The sequence below is a fragment of the Pagrus pagrus genome, assembly GCF_965226575.1.
Source record: "Pagrus pagrus genome assembly, chromosome: 5".
In the NCBI taxonomy this organism is placed as follows: Eukaryota; Metazoa; Chordata; class Actinopteri; order Spariformes; family Sparidae; genus Pagrus; species Pagrus pagrus.
The window spans coordinates 27,336,734-27,357,892 of NC_140189.1; the positions used below are offsets into that span (position 1 = coordinate 27,336,734).

Genomic DNA, 21,159 nt, shown 5'->3' on the forward strand with positions numbered 1-21,159 from the left:
TTCAAATCTGTTATTCTGCTGTGCTCAGTCTGTTGCAGCTAACATTTCAGCTGCCAGACAAACCCCGCTTCTTTCTTTCTCTCTCTCTGTCTTTCTTTCTTTCTCTCCGCGGCGGCGACACGTTTTTATTTCTCCTCTTTACGCGCGTCGGTTTCATTACACCTATCGATCTGTCGGTAACGCGCTTTTTTTTTTCCCCTTACCAGTCTTTCACTTCCAGGTGATACTGGCTGTATATAAGCCCGAAGAACGCGTCTGCGTGGAAAATAACCAAACAATTAAACATTTCCAACGACGCTAATTTAGAGGGAAGGCGTCTGAGTCTGGACCACAAGCAGGTAAGAGGCTGAGCTCGTCTGGCGCAGTTGAGTTTGCAGCAGTGTGAATGCTGCCTATGTTTTATATTTAATCCAATGCTGCAGTCATTTTAGTGCCTGTTGCGTGGAAGCACGTCGCTGCTTTGTTATTGTTGAACACGGGCGTGATTGTGGTGCTACACAGCAGTAATAACAGTCACATTGCAGAGCTGCTCTGCGTGGATACAGATAATCATGCTGTAGTGCTGGATCTGCACACAAGGGCTTGGTTGAGTGCAACATGCAGGGTTTGTATTGGTAGTCTGTTCAGTGCCTGTGTTTCAAGTGCAAGTTGGTTAAAAAAAAAATCAATGTGGGATCACTTCCTGAGGATCTCTCTTCCCTGCGTTTTATTTTATTACAGTTGGTAGAGGTGAGAGCCTCTGCAGGTTGCTTCCTGGTTTACTGCAGCCTCCATGCATGCATGCAGTGCAGGGCTCCTTGTCCTTGTTTACCCTTTAAGGGGTCATACACTCATGCCACCATGGCATACTGTGTTGTCACTCATCGCCTGCACACCTCCAGTGGTTGTAATGCCATCATCTTTGCACATTTAACAATAGAGCCTGTCAAGACACGTTCACGTTCCTCTCTGGTGTGTGGACTATGCACCAGTCAAGCTAGTTTTTTTTGGTTTTTTTTGCCTAATATAAACAAAGAGAAATGGACAAACACGATCAACGCAACCCACGTAACCTGTTTTCATTTCCCCCTCACGCACCGTCACGTTAACTGACTTTGATGCTCCATCTTTTATGGTTGCAAATAAAATCATTCAACGAAAATGTTATGCCAACAATACGTTATTGATTCAGCTGTAATAGCTGCAGTTTCTCCACACAGTTAACTTTCATTATGTCACTACAGGGATGTGAAACCAGCATTATGGTGAGGAAAATTAAAGCTCGGGGGGCCTCAAAACTTTAAAGCTAAACTGCATCATTCCAAGTATTTCATGCTTCGTGGAGACTGTGTTGTCCGGTATGATGGGATAGGCTTGTAGTATGTTTGTTTGAATGGTGAACTGTGGTGCTTTAATGAGCTGAAAGGATTACTGATACTTAACCTAATTACTTTGCTCCGTCCCTCCAGGCGGCTGGCTTTCACTCTCATTGTGATTTATGGATCTTCCACCTTGTGCTTTTTAATCAATCACCTGGTCACCGGCTTCATCCTGCTCTAAAAAGAGCTGTCTGTTTACCAACAGATCGTGCAGAGTTGTTTTCGTAGCTCCAGTAGTTGATACACAGCTACCTTTGTCTCTAAAAATGGAAGTCGCCAAGCTTTTAGGAAAAAGGGAAACTCCAGCTTAAAAAAAATATAAAAACTCCCACAGGAAACTCTCTGATTCTCTTGTGAAACCAAAATGACAAACAGATACGGGCCAAAGTGTCCAACGTATACTTGTTAAAATCCCTCACTGGCTTTCCCCTGGCTGTAAAACACAAGTCGGTAGTTTTATGAGCTTTTTGTTCTCCCTGTCAACCTGCTGCATTAATCTGAAAACATTTTAATTTCCCCATTTTGCATATTTACTGAACGGCCAATTCAAATCTGTGAACTGCACATTTAAATCAGGCACACTTCTTCCTCAGAAAATGTTACCTGTACTATTTTTTAAATACTTTTGGTCTTTTGGTCTTTTGATTCCTAGCGAATCACTCTAGACTTAATCTAGAGTGATTCGTAAAAGTTAAACAATAGAGCAAGCTTAAATTTCTACATAGACACTACAACGCCTTTCAGTGATTAAAGTTCAGCTAAATCTTTAACTCTTTATAGCCTTTACTTCAATGTACACCTCATTAACACTTAAAACTAACCAGCATTAATAAATGGTACATTTTCAGTTAATTTAAGTGAGAGATAATAGTTATTTAACTGTTAACAAACAGTAAAATGTCGCTCGAACTAAAGGGAGAGACCGTAGGGCCAGGTATCGTTAAAAAAAACGCTACCGATGCCTTGACTCTCGGTGTACAGGCTCCTGAACGATCCTAGATCTTGGCACGACAAGCATGCTGCATGCTTATTGGTTCGCTGACACTGATGAGATTAACTCCTAAACGACAGAAAAATCGATCGTATTGAGGCAGTTCGGTTGGTGCCATAAAAGTATCGATGTTCAATATAGCCGGCCCTTCTTGTCCATGAACATTTCTGAGTCACAGAAATAGATTTTCATTAGGCAATCGTAACAAAAAACAGATGATCCCATGATCAAACACTACTTTTGATTTTGTCTTTTGTTTTGGCTATGAGACTTTGTTCCTCGCTCTTTGACGCATTCCCAGAAGTTATAGCGACAAAGGTCCAGTTGTTTTTTAATGTAAAATGTTGCATATTATATCTTTATCTTTGACTTCAATCAGCACTCAGGCTTAAATAAACAATTCAGCTTAAACTTAAACTGTCTACACATGCAGTAATTGTCTTTGGACTGCCACTTCAACTTCCTTCAGCATGTCAACTATTTTCGAGTGCAGATTTTTATTCATACATTTTATTCAGAAACTCTACCCTTTTCTATGTCTATAATGATTTTGTTCTGCTGCATCAGCCTTCAACACTCACATTCCCATTAAAAACATATACCCAGCGCCCCTCGATCTAGAATAATTCAAAAACATGCATCAGTGCATCAATTTCAAAGACTTATAAGGTCTCTTATAAATATCCACCTGCCTGGACTGTGATTATGCAAAAGACAGAAGGCCAAAGGAAACTCGTAAGAGCAGAAACAATAATAAGGCGTTTTTTATTCTTCTCACAAGTGTTAACGTGTCACCTTGCCTTCCACTGAATACATGCCTGGCTCCTCACAGTTGTATTGGTATAAGGCTATCTGTTAGCGCGAGCAGATAAGGTGCAGGGCTGTCTGTCGAAGTGGCACCCAGCCTACACACGAGCCATAATGCAGACGTCAGAGCTCCGGTGAAGGTTACACTGCCGGTAGCCCTTTGGTGCACTGTGTTTGATGAGGGACGCAGTGCGCCGGAGTCAACAGCAGCCACCCCCATCTGTCCTCCTTATACCCCCCTCCATCCTGTTCCACCTACACGTTGACCCCCACCTACTGACTGCCGGAGCCCCTCTTCTCACTGCAGACACCTGGAGGACAGGCAGCAGCATAATGACTGTTATAACTGGGACGCTCTATATTTATTCACCATGCCGCATCCCCGCAAATGATTGTTTATGCTGCATCGTAAAGGTCGGACAAGTTCAGTTGAACAGAATTATTTCTTTACTTCTGATGACAATGTGGGAATAGAGTTGATAGTTCAGATGTTTATTAGAGCCACAACTATTAGTCAATTTATAGATCAGTTATAATCAGTAGCTATTTTGATAATCACTTCAGGTTTCAGGAGGATTTTCTGCTTGTGTTTTTCATAAATGATGTTATATTTCATATCTTTTTGTTGGACAAAACAAGCAATTTGAAAATGTCAACTGTTGAATCAACTGCAGATTAAGCGAAATCGAAAACAACCATCACTTTCACCCATATTGTGTACAGTAGAAAGGTTAAACTTGTTTATTTACCATCCTAGCAGCACAGCTAATGCTTATTTTCATGCTCTCTTATGTATGTTTTGTTTTTACTCAAGAGCTTTAACCCATTCATCGGTGTTGCGAGGGACAACACTGACACAGTTGTGGTGTGTGGGCAGCACCTGCACAATAATGCAGCCTCGAGCATGTAGCATCAAGCCCTTGTCTTTCCAGCAGAGCTCTTGATCAGTGTTTATGCTCGTGTATCTCTTGGCCTCCTCATGTTTTAGCTCAGCTGTGGTAGGTCGTGTTGTGCAGTGTTGCAGAGAGAGGGAGAGAGAAAGAGCTAAATCTCTTAAGTCACTCTGCTGATTTGGGCGTAAAACATCTAATAAAGTACATCCTTTGCTTTACGCAGACAATTCACGTGGCTGTCTTTGTTGGGTTGCTTTCAAGAGTGTGAGATATTTGAAGACTCAGACGTCCGTGTGTTTTAATCTTCAACCCTGAAGTTCTGCATCTTACAGACAGCAAAGTACTGTTGGATTAACTCTTGTGGTTACATCAGTCTTCTGCTGTTGTTAAATTATTCATAGATGAATGTGCAGATTAGTCCCACGGTGTACTCACACAGTGGAGTCAATCAAAACTCTCGGTAGGCTGACTGCTATTGAGCCAAGCTAGCGCTGTGGCTTTATGAGGGCTGAGCTATATATTGATATTATGTCATTATGGTGATATGACACTTCATATATCGTCTTTGATTTTGCATATTGTTATATTATGATGGCATAAGTGTTTTCCTGGTTTTAAACAAGGAACCTAAAAAATGAGGAAAGGTCATTACGTCACCAGAAGTCATACGACGTAGATATATTGGGTTTTACTGTGTTTCTCCATACATCTCATGATGTAATGACCCCTCCTTCTTTTTTAAGGTTACCTTGGTTTTAAAGGCTGCGTTACAGTGAAGTGATTGAACTTACCAGTCTACTTACTCCACATTACTGATGATTATTTATCAAAAATCACATTGAGTGAATATTTTGTGAAAGTACCAATAGCCCACAATAATGTCGCAGTATCATTATCGAGGTAGTTGGTCAAAAATATTGTGATATTTGATTTTGTTTCCCAGCCTGAGAAAGTGCTTTTGATGAGATTTCAGATATCGACATATATATCATGTATCGTGATATGACCCGAAAAATATCGGCTGTATGGACGGCGATGTCAGTCTGTTGGTCTGCCGCTACACTTAAATTTGGTACATACATTCACGGTCGTGTCACAATGTCAGTTTTTTTCCAATATCGTCACCACATCAAAACTGATATTTGTCCAATACTTTGGTTAATGGTCGCATGCTAACACGCTAAGCTAACATGCTAATCATGCTGACTTTAATATTTAGCCTAGAGCTGCTGGCATGGCTGTGGACTGTTCGTCTGTCCTTTCCCACCATGTTGCTACATTTCTACACTGCAGAATAAAGTGGTTTCACCCACTTATGAGTAACTCATTGCTGAAACTTATATGTCTGATTGTCAGATCTGCTAGCTTACTAAAAGCTTCCAGGCTGTTCTCTCTGTTCATGACCATGTTGTAACAAACACAACCCCCCCGAAGTAGGCATGCCACATTTTAACTACTTGCACATTATGCCATGGCATGATTTCTCTATTTTTAACCGCCCCCATTGTCTCCCAGTATGTGTATAGGCCCCGATAGAGGCCAAAGGGAAAGCCAGCAAGGTAAGGCTTGGTAACAGAGTTGGAAAGCAACAGCAGTATGTACCAGTAAATTAAAGGTCATTACTGTGGATATTCGAAGGTACAGGGTGCAGTATAAACCAGAATGGCTTTGGAGGAGAGCCAGTACTGCTGTGTCGCTTTCCAAGAACGACTCTAATGGCAACTGTGCGCCATTTGGTGTCTGGTGTGGCGAGAGCGAGCAGAGGAAGTGTGGAGTGTTGCTGAGGAGCATTTTGATGATGCGGGTTTTGTGGGGATTGCTGAGCTGCGTCGTCGGGGTGGTGCGTAAGCAAAGGGCGCTTGACACTGATGTGGACCTGAATGCAGGACAGGCAAAGCTGCAGGAGGAGTGCTTGTGTTGTACCCCCTGAGAAAAGTTTCAATCGATCTGTAGGTAGGCTGGGAGGAAGAGGAGGAGGCACAGACAAGCATAATGGTTAAGCAAGCAAAGCAGTTGCTGTACCTGCTCATCCCTCATCCTGCCTGTCCTTTTTTTTTTTGGCTGGGATGTGTCTTTGTTCTTGTGTTTGAAGGTGGGTGTATCAATTCAGTTCCCACCTCCCCCTTATCCCTCCTTCTCCCACTCCACTGCGGTGTTCTCCTTCTGGGCTGTCTATCTGCATGCACACACACACTCACACACACTCGTTCCCTCACACTCTCCCCCCCGTCGGTTCCTCCGTCTGTGTCTGCCGCCATCAGACACAGGGACCGATAATATCTGCTCCAACCCCCCCTCTCCTCCTCCTCCTATTTTTTCTTGTACTCCTCCTTTTCCTGCATCTCGCCTATTGTCGATTCACTTTGTGCATTAATGCCCTCGTGTTTCATACAGGACAGCCTTCATTACTCTCGCTGTTGCTGTTTGAACTTCTCGCCTTTCCCTGGGAGGCTATATTGTAGTTTCTCTCCTGTGTGTTTCTTTATTGAGCCACCTCAGTTGATTGTCATCTGTATTCAGTTAGTGTCCGGACACGTCACTCTGCTCCACAGCACAGCAGGGCTCGGCTGCATGCGTCCTCCCTGCATCACACTGCGGTGCGTTTTGAAGACGAATAACTTGCCGCGCCCGTGAGAGGACACGGCTAGTTGGAGTCAGCTCAGAGTTTGAACATTAGCATGTGGCTCAGCCATGACTGTGCTGTACCAGTGAAAAAATCCTGGGAGGAACAAGGACGGGCTCTGTGGAGGGAGGAGCCGCTGTGGAAAACGCCCTGCCATTGGCCGATGATGTGCTCTGCGTGCCTGTAAAAGTCTGTCCGATTGGCTGGAGCCTCGCATTGAGCACAGCAGCTGCAGTTGTGAAGAACTGCCCCCCCCCTCTCTCTCTGTCTCTCTTTTTCCTACTTCTTCTTCCCTTCACATTAATAACTGTCTGGGAATCATCGACCACATGTGCTGATCTCAAGGACACTCCTTTCCACAGTGTATGTCAAGTTAGTCAATTACTTTCTGCTCCGTGGAGATCAGGGGAGTCGAAGTGACGTCTCTGTCCTGCCTGCAATCTCCCTCCATCCCCTCTCTTCCTCTCTCTCTCTCTCTCTCTCTCTCTTGTATCACTTAATCAAGACATAGCTTGCCCTTTCCTGTTCATTGCTGCCTCCCTCCCTCCCGTATCGCTCTGTTCCCCCTATTTGTTTGTCCTCGCTTTCCCTTCCACCCTCCTCCCGCCTCGTGGTCCTCATCACCCTCCGTTTAAACAAGATCTTCACGAGGTTGTAGCTTTGCATTTTCTCTCCAAGCGGGCTGCCGTTTCGCTGATGCTCTGAATTAATGTTTGCCTTTCTGTTTTTACAGCAAGCAAGGACATGCAGAAGAGAGGTCAGTGAGGAGGATGACAACAGACGAAACGACAACGGTGAGAGAGGGATGAGAAAGAGACTGAAATAAGAGGAGGAAGTGCAACTCCAAAGTGCCTACTGTGAGGTGTCGTCTGCTGCTGGATGAGAGCAGGACGGGGCTCGCTGTGTGTTTGGCCTTGAATGGAGGCTGTATTTTATCCTGACAGCCACAGAGTCATCCATCCCACGTTGCCGAGCTGCAGTCCTCACATAGCCTGAGCTGAGCCGCCACCTCGTCTCACCAGGGCAAGGACACCATCCCTATAAGGTTCTGCTTTTTGTTCCACTACAGCGTCCACCCCAGCCTTGGCCATGTTGACGTGAATGTAACAGCTACTCACGGCGGGCGTCAGTCGATTCAGGTGAAGGCACAGACGCTCGGTGACATATCCAAGCATGCCAGAGTGATGTCCTCAGAGTAGTTTTTTTTTTTTTCTTCTTTGAGACAGAGCTGGACTCTGCTCGCAGTCGGCCTCCCCGCTATCTCACCCCAGTGAAACTTCAGCTGCCACTTTTCCCAGGAAGAACTAATAAACATCCCCTAAAATACACCAACCAAAACGGACTCGCTGCCCTTTTTTCTTGCGCTGAGGAAAAATATTTTTGCTTCTGTTTTTCTGGGTGTTTTTTGCCGGGGACTTTTTTTCCCTTGCATCACTATTACTCACCCTTGCTCTCATCAGACAGTTTTCCGTCCGTCTGACTACGCCGCCGCTCAGTGCGTTCGACTCCGATGGCCGTCAGCATGACCATGGGACGGGACACCAAATGGCTGACCCTGGAAGTGTGTCGTGAGTTTCAGAGAGGCACCTGCTCGCGGTCTGATGCCGAGTGCAAGTTTGCCCACCCCTCCCGGAGCTGCCATGTGGAGAATGGCCGAGTCATCGCCTGCTTCGACTCCCTCAAGGTAACGATGCAACAGAGAGGACACACACCAGTTCCTGCCACACTGCATCTCGTTTGTTTAGACTGAAGGCTCTGTATAGTGTTGAACGAATAACTTGCGTCCTTCTAGACACAGACACACAAACATAGGTTTCCTAGCAGAGGTGGTCTTTGTTTCAGGTGACGTGGACCACCTCATTTCACACGTCGAATGCCACAAATTCAATCAGTGTGATGATCATTTAGGGTGCCGTCTACAGGCTAAATTGTTGAAGAGAGGGGATGAGTCAGGATGAATTTCCTGGAAACCTTGAAAACTATGTCAGTCGGTCAGTTGATCCACCCTTTCTACCCCCACTTGGTTTTTTCGGAGCTATTTCTGTCTGACTTTTTCTAATTTCATCTGTATGTCCTTGTGACTTCAGGGACTGCGAAGGTTGTCTCGAAGGACGTTTATCATCGTTTTTTTTTTGTCCTTGTAATTGTGTTTCGAGTTGTTAGTAGCGTGAATCACGGTTAGAACATTTGACATCTGATTAATGATGAAAAATGTTCAGATTTCTCGCAGGATGATGTTTAAAAGACTCGAGAATACCAGCTGAAAATGACATTTTTGGCCTGTCATCATGGAGTCCAAAGTGATCAATTTTCAACTACCACTTTATTAATATTGCGAGTTATCGTGATGTCTGTCGTCTGTAATAACAATAAAAAGGTCAGATTTCTTTCAGAATGATTTCAACTAAAGATCAAATGTCATATCGCCTGCTGATTAGAGCCTCTGACGTTGAGCTTACATGGTATGGATCCTATAGGCCACCATAATGCCCAATCCAGGTTACATTATTTAATAATCATTCACAATCATCTGTTATAAAGCAGTTGTGCTTACTGATTTCTCAACATTGACTGCGATGATGTCACACAACTAGATGCATGCAAATAAATAAAGTCTCCGACAGTGGATAGATTTCATCTCGTGGTTTATGTGAGGGATAAAAGACGACAAGTTGCACGTTATGCGATTGTAATTGATGTAATCGCCTCCACAGCAAAGACGCCTACAGACTCACACAAACATAGAACTGACAACCGTATGAAAAAATATCACAGTTGCAAGATATTACACATGTATTATCATAGTCGTCAGTTATAATGACCCTTAACCCACATAAATCAGTCCCAGATGGGCCGTTCTGTTTAAATTGATCTAAAAACAAAAACACAACAGCAAAAGCTTTTATTCTCTTTGCAGCAGAAGGCGAAGGCTTCTGTCTTTTACCTCATTGCGTTGTATGCTTGTGATGACATCATCATGTCACGCTTAAATCCAGTGCAAAACAAGGTGACAACCCGTCGTGGTGCAGTGAAGAGGTCACAGAGTAGAGCAGGTCGATGTTTATGACACAGGTTTGATAATCTTATATGTCATTTTGGTTTAATGACTCACACTTGTAGCTTAGATTGTTCAGATTTTAGCGATGAGAAGCAACTTTAAGATGTGATGTCATGACAGACATGAAACTTAATGTTTTTTAATGAGCATAACATGATAGATTTAAACATGTTAGATGAGCAAATGTACACCTTTTGTGCACCTCGAAACCTGTATGTGGCTGCCACCCTTCATGAAACATGCTCAGATTAAATAAGCGTGTTTCTCACTGTCGGTGCTCTCCTCACATACACTTTTAAATCATTTAGGACGAGCAAAGAGCAACTTCTTCAATCGATAGTCAGCTGCCTTAACAATCCATTATCAGTTGATCATTAATTAATACATGAAATATGTCTGACGTTTTTCCAGTAAGGAACCAGGAGGTGAGGAGTCAGAAGAACAGATAAAGTAAATACCAAGTTACTTGAATGACGCTAAACTAAATAACACAAAGTAATGACTTTTTATTGCAGAGCTCTATTCAGTCGCTATTCAATAACTAGTCCAACAAAATTCAACACAAAATGGCTCAAATATATTGATATCAGTCAGTATGGAACGGCTTTTTGTGTTTTTATAATTACAAATGAATTGTGTTGAAAATAAGAAGATATTTTTCATCCCTGATGGTCGATTATTAAATTTTTTTAGGTTAATTCCTTAACAGCGATTAAGAAAAGATGTCCGGTTATCGTGTCTGTTTTCTAAAAGCCAATCAGAACTGAGGATTTTTAGTGATTTAGATATAAATCCTTGTATAACCCTGCCCTGATTTAGACGAGGACTTATCAATTAACCTGCCGATTATTTTCGTGATTAATCGATTCATCATTTAGTCTATATGATGTCAGAAGATTGCGATAAATCTCATCATAATTTCCCAAAGTGACGTCTTCAGACTGAAAACCTAGACTCTTTATTTACTGTCACAAATGAGATTTTTGCTTGAAAAAAACGATGAATTGATTATTGAAGTAGTTGTCAGTTCGTTTTCTTTTGATCGACTACTCCATTAATCGACCTTTTTTTGCAGTTCTCACCTAAACATTCATAATTAATAACGATGTCAGAAGATATTTGTCATCGTGATTTCTCGTAAAGCCACTTTGCTGACCGTCCGTCGGTGATGTGGGCTCGTCGGCGGTGCCGCCTCGACATCACCGCAGCTGCTCTCCTGACTCTCCTGTCCTCACCCACAGACCCACAACACCGGCACCGCTCTCGCCCAGTGGAAACACTAACAATCTAAGAAGTGATGACGCTCTACAGTATTTCAGAAGAGCTCCGACTATCAATCGTCAATTGCGCAAAAAAAAACAAAACAGAGGAAAGACCGTTGCTGTGTCGGCGTGTGTGTCGTGGTTATTGCTCGAGCAGCTTTCTTACAGGGAAGGAGCGAGACCCAGACAAGGGGCTTTCTGTCTGAGTGCAGCTGCTGTCTCCTCGTTTATTGAGTTAGAATTTATTATTCAGCCATTTTTCTGTGTTATGTCCTCCAGAGCAGGAGGGAGAGATGGAGAGGGAGAGAGAGAGAGAGGGAGAGAAACAGAGAGGGGGGCCTAGCAACAGCACAGGAGTGCGTACCCATTGGATAGTTTGATCTTCCTGAGTGGCACGGCTGTTTTTAGCACAGAGCAACAGCCTGGCTCTGTGCTGGTTGTATTGATGGGAGAAAGAGGCGAGCCGCTTTGTACCAAAGGCAGCGAATTAAAGGCCATGTTTGGTTGTTTGAAGCCCGGAGGTCACGTTGTTAGTTTGAGAGAGAGAACTGAAGTTGGTGACAGTTGAAGGTCAAAGCTGCTTTTCTTTATCAGGAGCTGCAGCAGCCGGCACAGCGTGTCAACAACCACCTCTTCACAACAGTGTTTCTATCCCCATTGTTGTTCAGGATTATACTCAGCTGACAGCCGTTGTTTTCGGTCGACCGACTAGAAAAAACAAAGAAGCACCTCGCTCTGTCCCCGACACAGCCGCTCTACAGCATCACTCCTTCCTCCCGCTCCCCGCCCGCCCCTCCCGTCTTTGTTAATTTTATGGATTTATCTGCTAATGGCCTCCCTCCTCGCCGTCCCTCCCATATCTGGCATCTCCAGCCCGGTCCGAGCCGACCACTGTCGTTCAACGTTGCTCCCCCATTAGCTCCGTCCGGTCGGGTCTGAACCTGCTGCTGGGGAGGGAGGGAGAGGCTCGCCACCTGGTCCTTTTTACCTTGTTAGCAGGAGTGCTGCTGTCACCTACAATGATTAGTGTGAGCATCACATCTGCTCAACATTCACTAGATTCAACTGCAGTGTCAGTTTTGGGTGACATCACTGCGGGACCGCAACAAATATTTACTTTCATTAACTGTTAATCTGATGAAGCAGCCAGCTGTCCGGTAGGTTGCTGCAATGGCGTCTGAGAAGTTGGGTTTATTTTCTTTTTTAGAGATCTTTAGTTTTACTTTAAAATCGGTTATCAGGCCATTAAACCATCTGTTGATATTTACAGATCCAGTGGTGCAGCTGTTCAGTCCTGAAAAAAAAGTTTACATCGCAAATTGAATTGTAACCTGAAAATCTGAAGATAAATTGAATCATGAATCGTTGTTTGTTGTGATCCCCCTTTTGCTAATTAACACTGAACACAGAGTAGAGCTGAGGGTGATGAGAATGTCGTCAGGTTTGCAGGTGTTGGGTCACAAACCAAAGTATTGAACAAAGTAAAATTTTGACCTGATGATGATACAAGATGAGAAGCGAGTGGATTTTAAAGCGTTTATGAATTATTGACTGAGCACCTTCACCAGATTTCATGCCGAGCCATTCAATTCAATGACAGATATTCCACCAAAAACCCAAAATGTAAAACAAATACTGTTACAATTCAATTATCCAAATTACGGCCAGTTCATTTAGACCGTCTCTAATCGTTTCAGCTACGTGTCATTCAAACGAGGCCAGACTTGAGCCCGGTGATGCTTTAACTGAAGAGAAACATCAAGTCTGTCCTTTATTAATATGGAAAATAATACACCTCTTGAAATTTGTAGTGTGCAGTCTTTTTTATCATCGCTCTCTCCTCTCCCTCTGAATGCATCGACAGCACGCCGCCGTACTAACAGGGACTTTCTCTGTGTTGCGTAGTGTGTTGCCATGGCTACCAAAAGGAGATTCCTGACCCAATACTCTCCTCGACACCACTTTTCCACTGGCCTCCATCTCTTCACCAGATTTTACAGCTTCTATTAAGGCGTTGTCGACGCTCGTGCTGCTAAAATTCAGACGTCAGTATGCTCCGATATTAAACTTTGAGGCACACGTTGTATGAAGCGCATCGTTAGGCTCATTAACGGGTGCATGTCTTTCCCTCTGAGTTTTAGCAGGCTCGCTGGGCTCGCGGGATTCACTCCTCATGACAGACTCGTCCCTGAACACACAGCTCGCTGATGCAAACCTTGCTCGCATCACCAGTAGTAGGCGAGAGTGTTTGTGTATGCCTGTGAACCATCCTCACCATTTTTCAGATTGCTACATGTCGGCTGTTATGCTTTTTGTCTGATGTGAATCTCTCACGGACGCCGCCATAGGAGACACTGCGGTTAGCTCGTGTCCCATCCGGTTCTCCTGCTGCGAGGCCATTTTTTATGTGTCCTCTTCTCAGCGTGACATCATCCATCACCGTCAGAGCCTCTGCACCATGACGTCAGCTCGTCCTCGGAGTTTGCCGTTGCTTCAGTGCCCTCTCTGTCAGTAGCTCGTGGTCACGTAATGAGAGCTGGTTTTGCGTGGGTGTGGTTGATGACAGAGCGTGTGGCTGATGCGTAGCAGAGGTAGTTTAGCGGGTTAACAGCTCATCTGCAGGCGCAGACAGCTGCTGGCGGCCCAGGGGTTTAATGGGGACTGCAGCTTTATGTTGCAGTGTGTGTTGACCTGCAGTGCTCCTGCAGCACCATCTTCACCTTCCTCGCAGACTCCGGCAGGGAGGAAGGACACTGCTTTAATGACATTCTGGGGCAAAATGAATTGCTTTTAGATAAATGGCTCGAAATCTGATTAAGGGTTTGTCAAGAAGCCAAAGATGACAAGTAAAAATGAGCATAAAGAAGGATGAAAATGGTTTGTGGCAGAAGCTGCTGTACCTGACTGAAATACAGAATTATAACACTTAACGTAGTGTCAGCTTATTGAAACGCTTGTGTTAGGTCCATGGTTTCATTTTGTATGTAACATGTTGCATTGATCACAAGATTAATTACTGATACTGAAGTATTTAGGGAAATTCAGAGAGTTATATATTCGTCAGAGGAATTAAAACTACAGCTTCTACTTTCTGCAACTTCCATCCAATCATCAGTTTAATTTATAGCCCCAAACACTGTTGGACCGTTTGCCCTGTTTAAATGATTTTTATAACCACGTCTTGCTGTTTTATTCACAAAGGGCTTCGTTCAAACGCGTGTCGACTTTGGTTACAGTCATTCAATCTGTCCGCCGTCATTGTTTCAGCCTGTATGTGCCGAGTGAAGCTTTGCATACAGGACAAATAGAAACGCTTTGACTATGCACATAAGCCCGACATTATAATACCGGCTGCTCAGCCAACGTGCTGCAGTCGTTCATGAATAGTCATGAAAAGTTCTCTGTGTTCATTAGAGAAATGTGTCTGACAGTCATGGCAGAGTATGTTTCTTACAGTATATAATTAATTGTCGTTATTGAGACAGGATCATGCATTTCGTTGTGTTCGCTTGTGTACATTCTGCTGATAATAAACATAGTTTTCCTTAATTAACACTTTAAACGCAGGACTTTCACTTGTAACGAAGTATTCGTAGATTGTGGTATTGCTCCTTTTATAGCACCACCGACAGTGTTGAGGATGTTCGTAAAAGTGTTGGTACAAATGCTTTTCAGTTTTCTTCAACATACTTATACTGTATAATAAAGTTATTTATATTTATGAAGGAAATAAGCTCCTCTCTGACGGCAGCACATGCAAATAACTTGGCATGTGCTGCCGTCAGACACATAATCTTTGAAATATTCCCTTTTCTCATTGAGTTTATTCATTGGACTGGCAGAGATACAGAATCTGTCACACAGGCCGCTGAGAGTCGAGCATGTGTTTTCATTCTCGAGCTTTATCTCTTGTCGGCGAAGTTATTTGACTTCTGTGCCTCTGTGGAAAAATCCAAAGCTGGCTTGAAAACACTTCACCTGTCATTTCACATAGCTTTGACGCAACTTTGATGTCTAAATTGGTGTTTTGCTCAGATTGTTGTTGATTTCTGCACAGTGTATTTTTAATGACGAACATTTGTAGAAAGCGGTTGCACATCTCTCATGAATTTTCCAAGATGCAGTCTTCTGGGACTTCATTAGTACTTTGTTTCAACACAGTTTACTGTACGTAGTGCGGCTCTGCTGCGCTGTAAACACGCTTGACTCTTGTTGTTTGGTTTAAAAAACTGTGCTCGATTACGGGGACGAGTTCAACTAAACGTCGATCTGTTGCTGCAGTAATGTTTGTTGGTCCCTGATCCATTTCGGCCTCTTAATGGCATTATTCTCATCTCTCTGTATCGTGACTTATAGTTGCAGTAAAGTGTGACCTCGTCTGCCTGCTCTCACCTCTCCTCCCTCCTCTCTCCTCCTCAGGGGCGCTGCACGCGTGAGAACTGTAAATACCTGCACCCACCTCCGCACCTCAAAACCCAGCTGGAGATCAACGGGAGGAACAACCTGATCCAGCAGAAGGCCGCCGCGGCCATGTTGGCTCAACAGATGCAGTTCATGCTGCCTGGAGCGCAGCTGCAGCCCATAGTGAGCAGCCCACACATAAACTACAGTTTCTCTATGAATGCAACGTGTTTGAAGAAATGTCATTTCTTTATGAAAATACTTAAGCTGCGTTCTGTGAGGGACGTTCTGGTCAGTTTCGAGGGGGCAGTTGTTTTTAAAGATACCTTTTTAAAGATATGTAGGGCAAACATAAAAACATAAGACATGCTTTTTACAGAGAAAAGTATAATTCTCCTTCTCCCTCATTGTAAACATTTCTAACTGCGGGACACGAGATGTCTCCTACTTCACTGTGAAGTTCATTCTCAGTGTGTGTGCAATGGAGGCTGCAAGTTTCCACATCACCGAACACTGTACGCTGAATATTGGACCAGGATTGACCTCCAAACTATTTGTGATGTCACAAATCCTGCTCGTAGCCCCGTCTCTTGTAATCAGATTTTCAGTGAGCAAAGAGAAAATGTAATGTTTCAGCAGATGGATGCCTAGTGGCAAACTCTGAACATTCATCGGTCTCAGACCTGACAACTTCTACACATTTTTGCTCAGCAGGTACAAATTATGACATCACAGTACACAGGTGCGTTTTGTCACTCTAAAGTACGTAACAAGCTGGTGACGCTGGTGAATTTGACTAAGAGGCAGCAGCGATACGCCATAAAGTGTGATGAAAACCAAAAAAAGAAGAGGAAGAGTTTCACCAGTCATAGCACTGGATTCATTCCCTTTGCCTTCACCCACCTACATAACAGATATTTGCAAGGGTGGAAAAAGGTTTAATTTCATAGCAAGAGACAGATCCACAATCGACAGCGACATGTGACCGTTATTGTATCCGTCTCGTTCCCCCTCCTCACTTCAGCTGTTTCCTTCCACGAAGACTATTTTTTTTAACTCCATTGCAAAGGTAAATGGACCGGCGTGACTGTGGAAAGATCAGCTGAGTTAGCGATGGGCACCAAAACACAGTATTAAACATTAAATTAAATGAGATATATGATTTGGGTCACACGCACATGCACACAAGCTGAACATTTTTCTTCAAGGTTGGATCGTCTGAATGCTACATAGTGCAGCCAAAAATGAGACCTTCCCCGTCTCTCTCGTTCGTCTATACAAGCCTCTGGGTGATTTGTTTAAGTTGTTTTATGCTGCTGGACTGTGAATTTCTTTGTGATGGACTGACTTTCAACGACAGTCCAAAGGATGAGATTGTACGCATGTTCTGCGGTGCATCGTAGATAACACTATCTAACGTTAGTTTTGAAATGGAGTCAGCTAATATAAAATAACGAGCACAGAACACAGAAGTTCAACTAAGCCTATTTAAAAATGTGAAATTTCCTGAATCTTTCTAATATTATCCAACCTTTCTCCTTAATATTTAAATTAACAGCATAGCTCTAGATAAACACACCCACAGTTTAATTCACCACCAAATCCTCTCTTAAAGCCAGATAAAGCTCCTGCTATAACATGTTTCGTGTCTCGTCTCTGCCGTTCTCTCTCTCCCTCAGACAACATTCCCAATGACGCCCTCCCTGGCAACGAGTCCCAGTATGGCATTCAGTCCATACCTGAGCCACATGGGCCCAGGCATGGGCTTGATGCCTGAGCTGCTGCCCAGTACTCCCCTGCTGGTCCCTGGGAGTCCCACCGGCCTGGCGACCATGGCCAACGGCACCTCCGCACAAAAGCATGTGCGCACGGACAAGCTGGAGGTATGCGGCCTGCGTGCGGTTGTTGTGTTGCTATGTTTGGCCTCCGTTTGATGAAAGGTAAATGTTGATTAGTGTCCCGCTGACCCTGCCAGGTTTGTCGAGAATTCCAGCGCGGTAACTGCACGAGGGGCGAGAGCGACTGCCGCTACGCTCACCCCCTGGAGGCTGGCATGGTGGACTGCAGCGAAAACTCGGTCATCGTCTGCATGGACTACATTAAAGGTCGCTGCAGCCGAGACAAGTGCAAGTACTTCCATCCCCCAGCTCACCTGCAGGCTAGGATCAAGGCTGCACAGCACCAAGCCAGTCAAAACACAGCGTCCGCAGCCTTGGTGAGTCCTTCTCAACACTGTGACGGGGAAAATGTCTTACTAAGAATAAACTTCAGCTGCTTTCCTATGAAAAAATGAACCATAGAACAGAGCAAACACAGGTGTAAGCCGACACTCACCTTCTTAATAGTTACAAATCAACAATCGGCGTATCTGCTGAGCACAGCAGTGAAACGGGAGAAGATTTTCTTGTTCTCCACTTGGATATTGTTTACTGATGCAATGAAGGATCCGGGTATCACAGTGTCCCGCAGGCAACTTGAAATTTGATAATGTAGTCTGGGGATTATGTTTTTCATGAATGTGTGCTACTGTGCATGTATCTGAGCCGGTACTCTCGGCGAAGCAAGCTCCACGGGCTAAAGTTAGCAGTGCGAGTGGCTGTAATATAATCAGGTCAATCTGCAGAGCGGATGCAGAAAAACACGAGAGGGAGTTTTGGAAAAAAGACACAAAATGGTAACATAAGAAGAATTGCAAACATGATGTATCCAGAGTTTATACGTCCCGGCATTTAGTTTTGTTGCTGCAGCTGCTAATGCTGCATGCTATCCAGTGACTCTGTATTGTCACTGGTTTAATCTCAAATTAATCAGAGTAATCAGTCAAGGTAATTAAAAACTGATTATGACGTTTATCACGTCCTGTAATGTGACAGGTGTTTGCATTCATGTTATAATTGTATTTCTCTCGGTTATCGTCCACTGCAGTTTGACGTTTCAGCACCGGCCCCATTAGTGAATGAAGTCATAGCAATCCCATTTTGCTCTTGGCCTGACCTCTGGGCTGTCCTACATCGCTTCAGCTAATCTAACATACTGCAGTGTCCTCTTGTGGTGGTAAACAGAAACATCCACGTCAGCTGGATGCTGCTGTGCTCACAGAGACCGTGTATTTACTGTGAGGCCTGTCCTACGAAGCATGATCTGTTATTAGCCAGTAACGTCAGGGTTAACTCTGGGTTTTTTCAGGGTTATAAAGCGGGTGCACTTCTAACCAGGGATATATAACCATGTTAAGGCAAGGCAAGTTTATTTGTATAGCACAATTCAGACACAAGGCAACTCAAAGTGCTTTACAGGGCCATAAAATTACATTCAAAAAATTGCAAAGACATCAAGAAACAGAACATTAATAGAATTAAAGGCAGTGGCAACAAAAAGTAAGTAATGCTGCACACCTACCTGCTCCAGTGCAGGTTATGGTCGAGATAACAGATCAACACATATAAAAGCACCTTCTTCCGTAGCATGTTTCACTACCAGCAAGTTTTATAGGCTGTGTTGAAGATAACTTCTCTCCTCCTTCCTCTGTGTTTCGTCCTGAGCAGGGTCTCCCTCCAGGAGTCATGCAGCCGCTACCAAAGAGGTCGATCCTAGAGAAGAGCAACGGAGCTGCTGCCGCCGTCTTCAACCCCAGCATGTTCCACTACCAGCAAGCCCTGGCTAACATGCAGCTCCAGCAACCAGCCTTCATCCCCACTGGTGAGTCTCTACACACATCAGCACCACTGAAACACAGTGCAGACAGCGTTCACCTGACCATACAGGTAGGAGATAAACAACTGGATTCATGAAGCCTTGGAGACTTGATTCCCTCGGCAGACGTATGAAGAGGTTTTTTTATGTGAGACAACTAGATAATCTGGTGGGATAAAGGGAGTTACAGGTGTAGTAACAGTGTGCATGCTGTGTCTGTGTAAGGCTTCAGTGACTACGTTTACATGCACACTTGTTTTCCACTATTTTTCCAAACAAGACAGTATTGAATGGTAATATTTACAGTATATATACAGAATATTATTTTTGATGAAGACGTGAGGTTCAAGTGTTATTCAGGTTAAAGGAGCACTCTCTGGACACAAAGCACATTCAGCATCTCACGTCTCATCGCAGATTTTACGACAAATGGCCTCTTACAAGGTTTACGAACAACTCTCTGTGCGTGAGAGAAACTACTTTTAGACGTTATGACAAACTGGGATATCAACACATTTTTGGATATGCACAAAAATATAACAGTGCCAGCCTTTGTAAGAAGGTGGTTGAAGAAGTGAAAGAGGCAACCCAATCACCAGAATACACGATGGACATGTTGCAACTTTACGTTTTGTTATGTTGCAACTTTACATTTCTTTAGGTTCAACTTTCTATTTTAAAAACATTTTGGCAACGCTTAAAAAAGAGGTCATATTTTGGCTTAAAGGCCGAAATTTTAATCAGAAGAGAAAGATCTTCATTGACTGATTTTTCATTAACTGAATAAACAAACTGACTTTTGTACAACACAATTTCATACTGTTTCATATTGTTTATATTTTTGGCGGACCCTGCCACCTTTCTAGCTTCAAACAGTGTTCTGGAGACCTTATTTTCCTCTGAGAGCAGCTTGTCTATTCAGTTATGAAACAAATATTTATGTGTTTATAATATTAAAATTCTGAGTTTATATCTCTTCTCCAAAACTACATAGTGCCCCTTTAAAACACCTGTTTTGGCACCACAGACACGGCTGGAGATGTCCTGATGTCTTCTTAAAAATATCCGGAAGTTTCACACATTTTAAACACAGCCTCGAACTGGGGTCACTGGCTTCACTGCCTTCTCTCCCGTAACTCCACCACCATCCCGTCCACCTCCCGTTATGACAGTCAGGTCATAAACATGTAATGTGAATGTGATATGACCATCAGTCAGAGTATAAGTGGTAAATTCATTTACATTGGCCATGTAAACAGCTTAGTCGGAATATTTTTCTTTTTCAGAATTATGCCAAAAACCGTAACATCTTATGTAAACGTAGTCACTGTTGCTGCTCGCCTCTACCCCTCTGTCACGCCACGCTTCCCTTCTTTCCTTGTGTTGCTTGCATTTGCTTCACTCTCGCTTGACGTGTGATGAGGGTCGGTGAAGCCACAGTCGATAGACAAACACATCTGAAGGCCATGATGTGGGACTGCTGGTGCATGGATTGCAGGTTCCTTTAGATTTTGAACTTCCAGATATATTTCAGAGCAAAGTTGCCTGTGTTTTGGCTGAAAGTAGTATTTAGTGAGAGGAGCAGCGTAAATACAAAGCTTAAGGAGATAGTCAGCACCGATCCTACTACTCTACTCAAATGTAAAGTCCCATGATTGTAATTTCCTTCCACGAGTTTCTTGTTTGTTTGTTTGTTTTGCATCTGCTTGTTAGTTAACATCAGGAGAGACCTGATTTAAAGGGTTTAATTCAGACTTGAAGAACAGGACATCAGCTGAAAATGTATTATCACATTTTATTGGATCAAATTAGGAAACAAGTAAAAAATCACATTCATTTCATTCACAATAAGTCAAGTAATTTATCAGAGAATTAATTCTCAACTATAAAATGCCAAATATTTTCTGGTTCTAACCCCTTAAACGTAAGGATTTGCTGCTTTTCTCTGTTTTGTATACAGATGATTGTAACGTAAATGCCCAGGTTTTGAAGGATATGCAGTTTTTGTTTTCTAAAATGTTCTGATCTTTCATTGATTAAACAATTAATGAAAATACCCAATTGTCGCAGCGG

The 21,159-nt window shown here is 43.5% G+C and overlaps 1 protein-coding gene across 4 annotated transcripts in view; it reads left to right on the plus strand.

Moving 5' to 3' along the window:
- The window catches only part of mbnl3 (muscleblind-like splicing regulator 3), a 32,711-nt gene continuing 11,552 nt past the window's right edge, over positions 1-21,159 (plus strand). For 2 of the 4 annotated variants that reach the window (XM_084353295.1, XM_084353298.1), the window contains exons 1-6: positions 2-338; positions 7,406-8,356; positions 15,412-15,576; positions 17,073-17,276; positions 17,369-17,608; positions 18,939-19,092. In XM_084353295.1, coding sequence (XP_084209421.1) covers positions 8,183-8,356; positions 15,412-15,576; positions 17,073-17,276; positions 17,369-17,608; positions 18,939-19,092 — 937 coding nt within the window. In that variant the 5' untranslated portion in view covers positions 2-338; positions 7,406-8,182. Of the gene's footprint in view, positions 339-6,859; positions 7,036-7,405; positions 8,357-15,411; positions 15,577-17,072; positions 17,277-17,368; positions 17,609-18,938; positions 19,093-21,159 lie in introns of those variants that run through there. The other 2 variants (XM_084353297.1, XM_084353296.1) reach the window with 2 other exon arrangements.